This window comes from Melanerpes formicivorus, unplaced genomic scaffold (assembly GCF_026170545.1).
Source record: "Melanerpes formicivorus ecotype bairdi unplaced genomic scaffold, bMelFor1.0.p_v2 SCAF_13, whole genome shotgun sequence".
Classification (NCBI taxonomy): domain Eukaryota; kingdom Metazoa; phylum Chordata; class Aves; order Piciformes; family Picidae; genus Melanerpes; species Melanerpes formicivorus.
Genome location: NW_027142365.1, coordinates 9,053,338 through 9,066,547, shown reverse-complemented (window position 1 = coordinate 9,066,547; position 13,210 = coordinate 9,053,338). Strand labels below are relative to the sequence as shown.

The window sequence follows — 13,210 nt, the reverse complement described above, 5'->3', positions numbered from 1 at the left end:
AGCTGAGAAAAAAAAAGTTACACAACATATACTACAAAACTGCTGGTAAGTTTGCAGGGATTTTGCAACTGATATACTACTGACCCATAAGGGAAAAAACCCAACCCAGATAGTCTGTGTCATTCCCAAGGTAAGTGAAAAATAATATTTAACAATTAAATTCTAATGCAAGTATATTATTTTTAATAAATGACTGTGAATTATACACAAGGAAATAGTCAAGGTTTAATTTCACAGATTTGTGTGTATATACACATACAAGATCTAATTTTAAGTTATTCTGTCTAAATTTAAACCAGCAGATTTTTACTAAAATGCTCAAAAGACATTTTTGCATCCCTTCAAAAATTTTGAAGGGCAAGAGCATTTTAAAGCTCATGAAATAAAAGTACTACGGATCAAAGTATGTAAGGGTACTCACCAAACGCTTAGAATCCTCATTCTGTCTATAAAAAAAGAGTAACTGACGAACTAAAAGAGTCAAATTAGCTCCATTAGCAGTGGAAAAGGTTCCTCCAGCCTGGGCCAAATCAGCACAGCGATCAAATTCACTTCTTTGGATAGAGTACTTAAAAAGAAGACACGCAGCAATATATCAATGATAGTTACGACTTAAAGCAGAGATGTAAAATTTTTAAAGCTTCATTTCAAGCTCCCATCCAAAGTGGCTACAAAGTAGTAAAATGGATACATGCCTTTACTCAAGAGATCAAAACACATACACTATCATAGTTAAAGCCGTAACAACTGCTTTCTGCAACTTGGAAAGTACACATTGCAACCAATCTGTTGCTTCTGAAGTAAAAGAATAATCACAAACATTTTCACTCAATAAATGTTAGTGAATCTAAACAGATACAACAATTTTTTTGTATAAACTAGCCAACTAGCAGTTCAGAACACAGTTTGACTCAGTCTACCACCTTAGCCATATCAGGAAAAAGTAAGCTCCACTGGGGTGTGATTGCTGCCAATACTTAACTGTTTTCATTCGCTCAAAAAAAACACTGCATAATCCCATTGAGGTCCACTGTCAAAGATGTGCTTTGCAGAATAAATGTCCAAACATCAGGAGGGAAAAAGAATTTTCAGCTTGTGAGCATATTCGGTAGTCAAAAATGTGAAGATTTTTCAATGGAATTATATATTAGCAGAAAATCTCATTTTCAGCCAGGCTGGCTTATTTAATTTATTTAGAAAGATGCAAGTACTTACTTGATGTTTTCTGTCTCTGTACCCCCTTACAAACGACTGGATTATTATTGCATTTTTCAGCCTCCGTCTTTCTTCCTGTAATGCAAAGTAGAAAACGGAAATAATCACCATGGAACTGACTCCTAATTTCTACCATTTTAATCAAATCTGCATGTATATTTTAATGAAAATTAAGCACTGTTTGAAGGCTTGCACCAAATAAATCAGGAAGAAAGCTTTTTATGTATAAAGTTAGCATTAAGATACTGCAAAAGAATTTTTAATATTCCCTAAGTATGTTACAGTACAGAAGTCAAAAAATAAACATGTTTTTATTAGATGAAGTCTTAAACGTCCAAGTAGTCATCAAATTCAACTACACCATTCCTCTTCCTGCATATATCAGCTAACACTGAAGACCCCCTGATTTGTTTCCTCTCAAATATATCAGTATGACATTGGTTGACGCAGTTGATTCAGTTATTTGGAAGTCATACTGCTGTCAAAAGCAAAATTAAACAATGCTTTAAGACCAGGAATGCAATATTAAAATTAATTAAAATTCTTGCTCTCTCCTTCAAGTCAGATCTTCACAGTGCCTCACTTTGAGGAACTGAAAGCCAGTTTGCTTAAGGTACTATGGAAAGACCACTCAGAGAGTACTCTGACAACACACCCAGCATCATATTAACTAACTACAGGAAGTGGCTGCTGTCATTAGGCTTCTAATATTGTCTGTAATTAGGTTTCTAATGATGTTCATATAGCTTCTTAGAGGATAAAAGAGGGATGTAAATAATGAGTTGGTCATGAACCTAAAGTTACAAAGGTTGAGGAAGACAAAGATTATGAGTGATAAAAATCAGAGAAACCCACTTCAAGAAGGGTAATTTTAACATAACCAATTCTGAAGACCACCAGGCAAAACAAAAACACAAAAATGTTTTATAGATTTTGTTAAAGTACATTTGGGAAAGTTCATACCAACTTTCAACTTGCAAAAACTCGATTTCTAATTCATGGTCCTACATAGATGGATCCAGCTTAAACACTTAACCTGAACTGACCAGAACACTACCAGATAAAACTGCTATCCAATATCCAATGTCTATTGTATTTTTCTTGGAAACACCAGGCCCTAAAGCAATTTCTCTGAACAACTGTATACCTGAAGGATTCTAATTACCTCTAGAGTGTTGTCCAGAATCAAAATTTTAATAGGCTAAAGAATGTTTTTCCCTCAGAAGTACCTACCAGTAAAATTGCAAAGTATGGGGGCAAGCAGGAAAGAGTTTCAGTTACAGAGAGGCACTCTCTCTTCATAATCATAATGTAATGCTTCACTAAATGGTAGGTATATTCTCCTCTTTTCAGGTACAGGTTTTATCTAGAATAATGATTGTCAATTAGAGACCCATAATTGCAAAGGTTTTAAGTCTGAGGTCACTGCTAAGATTCTGCAACAGGCATTTTTAAAAAGACATAACTGATTTTATTCCCAGAGGGGTCACTCATCTTCTGAGAATCTGACACATCACAGAAAATCATTGCATGTATGTGTGCACATATAGAGGTATATGATTCTGCATTGGCTTTGCAACAGACAGAAGTAAGCAACCAAATGACTTATTTTGATATATGACAAAGAGTCTGTGAAGCATGAAAATGTCTTTTTACATATGTCACTGAGAACACAGCATTCTGAACTAACTGGTGAAATCCTAGTAACTTCATACTTAAATTTGGTTCATAATTATACACTCGAGTTGGAAAGAAAAAAAGAGCAGTAACTGTACTCAGAAACAGGTGCAACTGCAAAACCTAGCACAGATCAAACACATCTTTAAGGGCCAAACAGTTTTCTTGACTAGCATGAAAGCTACAGAGCCAGACTCATTTTTAAGCCAAATTTTTTTTTCCTTCATAGTTTCATTCAGGGTTGGAAGGGACCACAAGGATCATCTAGGTCCAACCCCCCTGCCATGGGCAGGGACACCCTACACTAGATCAGGCTGGCCAGAGCCTCATCCAGCCTGCTCTTAAACACCCCCAGGGATGGGGCCTCGACCACCTCCCTGGACAACCCATTCCAGGGTCTCACCACTCTCATGGTGAAGAACCTACTCCTCACATCTAGCCTGAATCTCCCCACCTCCAGCTTCATTCCATTCCCCCTAGTCCTGTCACTACCTGAGATCCTGAGAAGTCCTTCCCCAGCCTTCCTGTAGGCCCCCTTCAGATACTGGAAGGCCACAATTAGGTCACCTCGGAGCCTTCTCTTCTGCAGACTGAACAACCCCAACTCCTTCAGTCTGTCCTCATAGGAGAGGTGCTCCAGCCCTCTGATCATCCTTGTGGCCCTTCTCTGGACACGTTCCAGCACCTCCACATCCCTCTTGTAATAGGGGCTCCAGAACTGGACACAGTACTCCAGGTGGGGTCTCACCAGGGCTATTCTTTTTTCAAACTGGTGTTACTTCCTTGCAGTGCCTATTTCTCCTATTCCAGATTGAATTATCCATGGCAGTAAGGTTCCATCACAAACCAGTACTAAGGCTTCCTAAAGCCTCACATATCAACTTCTTATTGTTCCTCAATTCTCAGGTTATTTCAAAGCACTTTAGGATGCATTCAAGAATCACTGTACTGATTTTACTTTCACAGAACTGAGGCACACCCTGGGGAAGTGAATTACTGAAGGACACAGTAGAAACAGGAGCAGAAGAGTTTGCTGAGACCAATCCTTAGTAACAGACAAAAAACACTGCAATTTAGCTATCCAAACACCCGTATTTCCCCAAAGTAGTCTAGATCAAATGAGCATCAAAACAAACGGAAAATTTCCCTCTGCACCCAGTCCATGTGTAACTACCTTCTTTTGAGATTAAAATAACTTCTAGAAAGCATCTTTAAAAGCAAAGAGTTTGCCAATTCTATTGTATTAGAAATTAGATAACTTGCAAACTGAAACAAAACATTCCTGAAACAAGTTTGACTGCAACAAAGGTACTCTGGACTGCAAACATTACAACATGGAAGAAAAATCCAGTGTGCATGCAAACGCTTACAGTCTACTTTACCTCTCGTTTTCTCCTTTCTTCCTGAGTACGATGCAGGAGAGAAGCCTTTTCTTCCTATAAAACATAAATAAAGATACTACTGTGTTTTCATTCAAACATGATTCAAATGTGTTCACAATATTTAATCTAGACTTCACTTTGGGGATTGTTCATAATATGTAACAAGCAAAACCCTGGAGAAAAGCAAGTGTCAATCATTTTCCATGCTTACAAATACATGTAAGGTAGCTCTCTCAAAAGCTATCTGAAAAGGGACAGGCAAAAAGCAGCCAACAGTTACTGGTCCCTGTCCAAATTTGTTTCCTCAGCATCCCACTAATATAGGCAAACATCATCCAATTAAAAATAGGGGAGCTGAACCACAGTAAGGTTCCAATTCTAATCAGGTAGTACCCAATGTTTATCAAGCATTCTCCTTGCTGGAGAGCACACAAGTCATTGGCCCAGGTGTGCACAGCAAGTTGTGGCACGTTCAAAGTAATCACTGTTCCAAAGCCCCATGCTTTTGTCTAACTTGCAAAAAAACACTAAGCTCTTATGTTTACTCATGCTTTTCCTCAAAACTTGTCCAGTAAAGATGTCAACACAAACTTATAACAGAAATGGTAGGAACTTTTCCTTTTAAAAGTTTGAACTCTTTGCCCAAATTACAGCTACAAACTGAAACTTTCAGGACAGTGATGTTTCCAATAGAAAAAAAATAAAGTATTCACAAGGCCTCTAAAGAACAATACCATTACAACAGAAAACTTGTGCATTAGCTTCTAACCCACAACCTTGAACAAGTACACACAGATTACAAAATACAAACAAAGCTTTATTTTCAAGAATCTCCAAAGAAATATAAAAAATAATTCCTTTTTAAAGCAGAGTATTCAGCCCCCACCGCAGTGAAGATCTTAAAGTACACCCTGACACCTTCCCAAACCCAGTCTAAAATAGACAATAGATTTAAGTAAACTATTTTCTTTTTGCACGTCTATGACACATGTAACTACTTTCCTTTTCTCCCTATGTCCTTATTAGTCTAGAAAAGTTAAGAAACAAAACATACTTAAGCTGAAGAAGTATTGTATCTATACACGTAAAAATAAAATTTATCTTGGCAAACAAATGTTTATAAAATACTTAACCATGTCTGAAACAACTGTGCTGGAATCTTTTCAAAATCTATATGCAGACACAAAAAAAAATGAGGGCAAAAGTCTTCTAAATTTCTTTTTTGAAGATACAAGAGGTCATGATTCTTCCAGTTTCTTTAGGATAGCAAATATTAAGAGGATGAAAAAAACAACCCAACCTACAGAAGCATAAAAAAGGGAATCTAAAATTTGGAATGTATTTCAGATAATTTACTGCAGCAAGCATAAAGAATGAAAAAAAACCCCAAAACGCCACCAAACCACAAGATGGTTAACCATGTTTTCCTCTAAAGACAGTATTTACAACCAAAGACACCACTAACTACAGCTACTGCCCTCTAAAGACACGAGTTTTTTCCCTTGCATTAAACACAGTATAAACAAATCACACCAAAATCCATACATAAGAAGATGTATCTCTGCCCAAGCAATAGGAAAGGCTGCAGGTCTGCTTGGTAATGTGAAGCAAGAGATTCTGACCTCACACACATAAAAAGAATAAAATAATGTACTAAATTAAGAAACAGTTAACCAACAGATGGCTTAAAGTTTCAGGTCTTTTTTTAATAGATTACTTCATTTTCAACAGATGATACCCACTGCATTCAATATGTTAGTAAAATGTTCCTATCTAGCAGTGATCAGAGTGATATCCCTTCAGTATGCCTGGAGAATTTAATTTTGCAGGCAGCATCATGTAGAGATTATCTCTGCTTAGAAGCAAAATGTGCTGAATTTTTCCTTACACTTCAGAGTGGATTGAAAGAAAAAGCAAAAGAACATATTGAAAATGGAAGAGAAAATGCTGTATGTCAGTGAAGAAGAGAATGGTACCAAAAAAAAACCCCAAAACACAACTATACAAACATAGTAAATGTAACAGATGAGTAAATACAGGAAAATAAGACAGCTTATCAGAAACAAATCATTACAACTATTGGGAGGGGGTGAAGAGAGGAGATATAAGAGAGCAACATATTCTCACATAGTGTATCACTAGCTTTGCACTGATCAGGAATCAGGTTCCTTTAAGCAAGCACTCTTCAATCCACCTTTAAAAAAAATTACAAAACCTGAAATTTTCAGTCAATGTCATATACTTGCTTTGAGTGTTTGCAAAGAAAAACACCCATTTGGTAAAGTATAAATTAAATACCATAGAGGAACTGTCTCAATAAAATATTCAGGTAAGTACATCTGACCTTTAAAAAATTATTATGGGTCAAATAAGGCCCAACAGAACAGAAATGTAAAGGAATGGAATAGTAGCTCTCACTAGATACATTTTTATTGAATATAAATATATCTCCTTCAGAGCTAATCAACCCAACAGCAATACACTGCCTCTTCAGAAATTAAAAATTAACAGTAAATACTCAATGAAAATAAACCCACCACATAAGAGATGAAAAGAACTACAATATAATCTTCTTCACCTACAAAGGGTACGCTAACAAAATTATTTCTTAAAGACAGTTAACTCTGAAATCCCATTAGAAACAGCAGAGCAAAAAAGAGCTAAACTCTGTAGTTGCAGCTATGTGGTTGGCTGTGACAGCAGCATTACAGCAGGGGATGTACATCTGACAACTCCCATCTGTATAGTCACCTGACTGCTGACAGCTACAGATGCTGTTTCACCACCTCTTCCTACCTACTGCCAGAGCTATTCACAGCACCAGATTCTCCGCTCTCAGAAACAGTTCTAGCTTCGACATTATTTTAGATAAGACAAATTCCACTTAATTGCTTTCTCCAAATACTGAAAGAAATTAGCATTTGAAGACACACAAGGTCTTGAACTGAACCTCAACAATTTAAATTCTATTGGACACACAGCTCAGCTAGCCTGCATAAAACATGTTAAGCAGCTTGAAAAATTCTGCTTTAGAACAGTTGGTGGCTCTTCATATCTCCAACTATTTACATCATGGTCAAGTTTACACATAGAGAAGACCATTTTCCAGAAGAATGTATTTTAAAAGTCCTTAAAACATGCCAATGAAGAGGCATTTGGCCAGGAAAAGCCTGGCATCACTGAAATCAATGTCACAGTGCTTGCTAGAAATACTGTAGCATTTTAGCTCGAATTTTACTGTAGTATGTAAGGAGTATCAGGAACCACTTTTAGCATGGTAGCTACAAAGGCATGCACAAGGGAATAGGACTTGAGATTCTAGAGGCCAAAAGAATTGTAAAAAAAGTTGCTTCAAAACTTCCCCTCAAATTGTCTCTACTATGAATTTTAGGATGTATATTGCACACATCATTGTAGCTCAGTGACTTTTCACTGTCTCAGAAACAAGCAGGCTTTGACATCCCAATGTCTGGGACAAAATGCATTCTGACTCAGAATGGGGTATATACTTGAATACAGATCTATGCCATGTGTATTATGGGACATGGGTCTTTCGGAGCAAAGCAGTGCAAGTCTTTGCCATCATTCAAAAATAAACTTTAAATCTGTAATTGTGATCAATAAATCCTGTACTATAAATCCCCAGCACTGTTTCATTTCCACTGTGACCTGGTATAGCTTCAAACAAGATATAATTAAAAGAAACCTCAAACTTCCTTCCTTTCCTAAACAAATCAGTAAGGCAGAACCAAAACTTTTTTTCACCTCTCCCATTGGTGCTCAAATCCTTAAGATAACCAATGCATTCAGTATGCTAGTAAAACGTTCCTATTTAGAAGCGAGCAGTGACACCCCTTCAATGTGCCTAGAGAGTTTCATTCTGCAGGCAGTGCCATGTAGAGAATATTTCTGCTCAGAAGCAAACCCATGCAGATCTCTTCATACACTGGCAATCTTACAGCCCACTTTTTTCAAATCATTTTTAATTCCACAAGAAGTTATTTAAAGTGTAGAATATAGACAACAAAGCACAAACATGATGCTTCTGGAGATCTACCCCTGTACTTCAGCTGTGAGCGGGGTGAAAAACACACAGGAATCTAATGCTTTATGTTATGCTATTAATTCAATAGTGTGTCAGTAACCACTAAAAATAAAATATAAAATAAACTCTTTCAATGAAATATCTTTGATTATTAAAAATTTCCCTATTAAAAGGAATTAAAGAGACTTTAAAATACAGGTGGAGTCATCACTGTGTGTTCATTGTTAATTTCCATGTCTTCCACGAAAGCACATCTTAGTAAAACCAAAAGAAACTTAGTGAAGTTGATTTCATTGTTACGTTCATGACAGCACAAACTCATTTGTATTACAAATTCATACTGCATTATAATTTTTAAATACTCTATTTTAAACAGTCTTGAGATTTATAAAAGTATGTTTTAGATATCTCAAGTGATACTGTAAATCTGACTTAATAATATTCTTTTAACCATTCTCCGTGTTAAAAACTTGTAAGATGTCATCATAATATTTCACAACCTAAATGAATGATGTGGAGCTACAAAGCTCCTTGCACCTCTCCACACAAGCATGGGGAACCCCTTGCATGGATGTACTGAAGGACTGGTACCTCATGTTTGCCTTAACACTGATAAAATTAATAAAGGAATGCTAGGCCTGAGTGCACCAAATCAAGCTAACACTGTTAAACAGATTCTGCACTATGCCATCAAGAGTCTAGTTTTATGACAAAATTAGTGAAACCTGCTAGCTGCCAACAGAAGGCACAGTGACACTCCACCTCAAAGAAATATGTTTGCTATATGGGATATAACAACGGGGCGGGAACCAGCCAGGTGAAGGACCATCTGTTTCAGTCTGCTGCACATTAGGTTGGGTTAGCTCAATTTGAACTGCACCCCTAGCCAACTTGAGATGCACTTCTTTTTTCCTGCTTGACACACCACAGAAATAATGGAGCCAAAGCCTTTAGGCAACAATTACTGTCCTGTACAAAAAGCCCATTAGTAATTCAAGATGTTCTTGCATTGATCTCCAGTAACAGTATTCATTTTTGGAGGCTACTTTACTTCAGAAGTAAAATACAAGTATGTTTTGCCAGTTACAATTAAAACTAAATCTGAAAATGTCTTCTGAAGAGCTTCACAACCTAGTGATCATGCTTTAAAGGTGAAAATAAGTAACCCAAAAGATAAAAATAGTTAAAAGAAAAAAAAAAACTCATCACATTGCAAATAAAACACAGTATCTACACCACTGAACATATACACCACTAACAGTCCAAATGAATCAGCAGATTTTTGAAAGCACAGACACAAGGAAAAGTCCAAACACTGATAATACCACCTATATTTTTACATTTATGTATTGTGAAATATTAAAGTATTATAATATTATGAAAGAATCAGTCACAGGGATAATCATCTTGAGAACATTAGTTTTGCAATCCAGGATTTTAACAAAAATAGATGGTACTTAAAGACCACTTTATTGGCAAAAGGTTTAGTTGAAGTGCCTCTCTACAGCACCCATAATTCAGAGCATTGCAATGCACATGAGCATAAGATGTAAACAGTGCAAGGACAAATCGGAACCTCTCTGCTATCATAATACAAAATGCTACAGGAGTTTGTTTTAAGAAGGCATACCTGAGTCAGGATCTTTATAACTGTCACAATGCCAAAAGTCCCCAGGTATGTTTCTATGATTATGCTTATAGGGCTTACTTAAGCAAACCTTTCCTAAGGCCTAAACATCACAGACACGATGATGTCAGACAAGGCATCATCAACATGTGACCCATAACCAACACGGTTACTGTTTGCAGCTGCATTTACACGTGCAAAAGCTACTTTTAATAGTCAGCTTTGCTGATCATTTATTTTGGTGTAGTCATATCCACGTCAGGAGGACTCACTGGCATCTTTAGAACTGACCAGCTCCTCAATCTGGAGTCCCTGCTTTTGTACCGGGAGCAGTTTACTAATACAGGTGCAACAGCAACATTTGGCAAACTTCTCCAGAATGGGTAGGGAAATTCTTAATGTTTGGCAGCCTACATATAGATTCTACCAGTATTTCTGAGTTGTGCTTTATTCCACCAAATCAATCAATAAAGGCACAGTACTAATCACCCAGCTAACCCACAGAGCACTGAGCTGGAACTGTATCTTTCTAAAATTATACACATTTGAGGGAACAAGAAGGTTTAGCAAAGAACAGATTGTTTGTTTTTTCTCATGTGCACAAAAAGCTGAAAGGAAACATTTTCTAATTCAGCCCTCCGTAAAACTAAAGCCTGTAGGTATGAGAAACATGATCACAAGAAGTCTGTGATGTGAAATAATGAGAAGCTCACTGAACCCACGTAAACACTTGCCATGTCAATCTCTGCTGTAGTATGTTTACATAAAAGCTCAGGGCATAAAAAGCATTTTTAGAAGTAATTCTCAGCATCATTTAAATAGTTCTTTCAATAGTATTCCACATAGTTTCTGGAAATAATCAGTTATTTCAAGAGCATTCTATGATGTCCATATAACTATGATGTCCAAAGCTGTAACTAACCGATTTGCATTGCTGCAGCATAAATGTACAGTGTACAAATGTAAAATCATGAAATCTATGGACCAGTCCATATCAAAGTGATAATGAAATATAACCTCTGAATTGGACAGAGTGAAAGTTATGCATAAATTTCAGTTTCCACTTCCTTTACTTTTTAATATTTGCCCTTGGAAATTCTTATCTGGCCATATAATTAAAACAGATTGAATTCTGATGAATTTTCATGTAGAAATCAGTTGGTATAAAAGCAGACATTATGACAGTTGTTTATTTCTGTGGAAGGAAACATATTCTGCAAGTAACACTAAGTCAAAAGTTGTAAAATACCTCAAATGTACAGCTGAGGACCAGGACATGAGCTGCACCTCAGCTGGGGAATACCTATGGTATTTTTGAGATGTGTAATGCCACTGCATGTAGTCTTAACGAACAGAAAAATCAAAGGTAACCACAGGATTATTCGGATTAAAAGCTGCACGATTTAAATACAGTTTTGTTACACATTCTCCTTAATAAATTATGTAAGATAATATCTGAACGCAAACTTCACTGTGATTTTAATTTCACACTGTGCAGTATTTTAAGTTCCCTAACTATGCTGTCAAATCTTAGAAGTTTTCAGAGAATCAAACCTGCTTACAGTGCACAGTAACAAAAGTTTAAGACTTCTTTTTACCCTAATTAAGAATAAAAAAATACTAAAGAAAACACCCAAAAACTTCCCCGTCATGTCCAATGACATAATGGGAATCAGTGCTTCAGCAGCAAATTAAAGCGACCCTTACAAATCAGGCCGCTTCTAAAAACACTTTGTCCTTTCTCTCGCTCTTCGGCAACTCTATGCCCTTCAGTGCTTGGCTGAAACATTTTACTACCCCGTCCAATCAGCAAGATCTAAACAAACCGTTTCACTTCTTTTCCATCAATAAATGCAAGGAGATTCAATAGTCTGGTACAGCGGACGATTAACTGCTGCTCACCCTGCACACGACCGATTGACGGAAAAGCTAAACCTGTGACCCCGCAACCCTCACTCACGTGGACGAAGCCTCCCCCAGCGATTTGCATTGATCCCGAGCTGTGCAAGGCTGTCTCCCCCCCGCCCAGTTCCTCCGACGAGGGGGGCCCACGCTAGACTCTCCCTTTGGAGAGCAATGACAAGAGGTCTCCGAAATCTTCACTCCCTCGCCCAGAGATGAACTGCTCGGAAGGTGCCACCAGCCACAACAAACCGGACTGCTTACAGGAGGGACGAGCTACGGAGACATTTCCTTGCTTCCCACTATTCTTACTACACTACAAGCCTGGGAGGGGGTGTGTGGCCTCATTGGGGGGGAAAAAATCCACAACACAAAGCCACAGAGAACAGGGATAAACACATCATCAGGAAGGGAGGATTTTTTTCCCCTCTCTATTAAACCTAAGTCATAGCTACTCCCATTTTTGAAGGCCCAACGGCAAAAATAACGATAACACAAGGCGGCAAGGCAGGCGGGGGACAAGAGAAGCCGACACAGACACAAACGCGGAGACAGACAGGCGTCGTTTCTTACCTTTCTACTCGCTCCTCCAAGAGACACCTTGGGCCTTGTTTTGAAGTCCCCTTCAAAGCTAAACATGTTTACAGCTTATCCCATCTAGAGCGGGGTTCTGCCCCCCGAGCTGACCCCGCAAAGGGGGCGCCGGCCGCCTGGCAGACAGGGGCCAGCGGAGGGGGCCGCCGCCGGTCCCGGGGAGGCACGAAACCCCCGGGCTGGCACTCGCGGCCGCCCGCCACCGGCGAGCCCCGCGCCGCCCCCGCTGCCCGCCCCCACGGGGCTGCTCCCCTCACGGCGGCCCGGCTTCCCCCCCCTCCCCGCCTTCCCCCGCCCCGCGGCCTTCGCTTCCCCGGTCGCCCCCTTTCTGACCGGCGGCGATGGCTGAGTGTAGTGGGAGGGAGAGGAGGGAAGAAGCAGAAGCGGGGACTGGCGGGGCTGCTTCACTTGCACTGGGGGAGCAGCCGGCTGTGGAAATAAGATGGCCGCCGCCCGCAGCCTATCCGGCGCGCTCCCGACAGCCGGGCACGGCGGCGCGCGCACCGCCCGCATCCGGCGGGGGCCGCGCCTCGGTCCGCGGCGGCCCCGGCGCAGGGGCGGGAGGTTGCGGCCGGCTCTGGCCAGCTGGCGTCTGGCTGTGGCCCCTGCCGCCTGCTAGTCACGCCGAGCCCTCAGGCCTGCCGGATCTAACAACCGGCTTGTCCCCTCCGCCCCTTGTAGCTGGTTCTCTCACAGGCCTGACCGGTGTCCAGTTTATCTCAAGTGGGGTTGTTTTATCTAAAGCTAACTTCCCTTTTTCAATAGGAG

At 39.4% G+C, this 13,210-nt stretch overlaps 1 protein-coding gene across 1 annotated transcript in view; it reads right to left on the bottom strand.

The window, feature by feature from the left end:
• The window catches only part of UBE3C (ubiquitin protein ligase E3C), a 62,682-nt gene extending 49,777 nt beyond the window's left edge, over window positions 1-12,905 (bottom strand). The window contains exons 1-4 of the mRNA XM_068146016.1: window positions 12,422-12,905; window positions 4,275-4,328; window positions 1,216-1,290; window positions 422-568 (exon numbers count right to left, since the gene is read on the bottom strand). Of these exons, the coding sequence (XP_068002117.1) occupies window positions 422-568; window positions 1,216-1,290; window positions 4,275-4,328; window positions 12,422-12,487 (342 nt within the window). The 5' untranslated portion in view covers window positions 12,488-12,905. The remainder of the gene's footprint in view (window positions 1-421; window positions 569-1,215; window positions 1,291-4,274; window positions 4,329-12,421) is intronic.
• Between the last annotated feature and the right edge of the window lie 305 nt (window positions 12,906-13,210).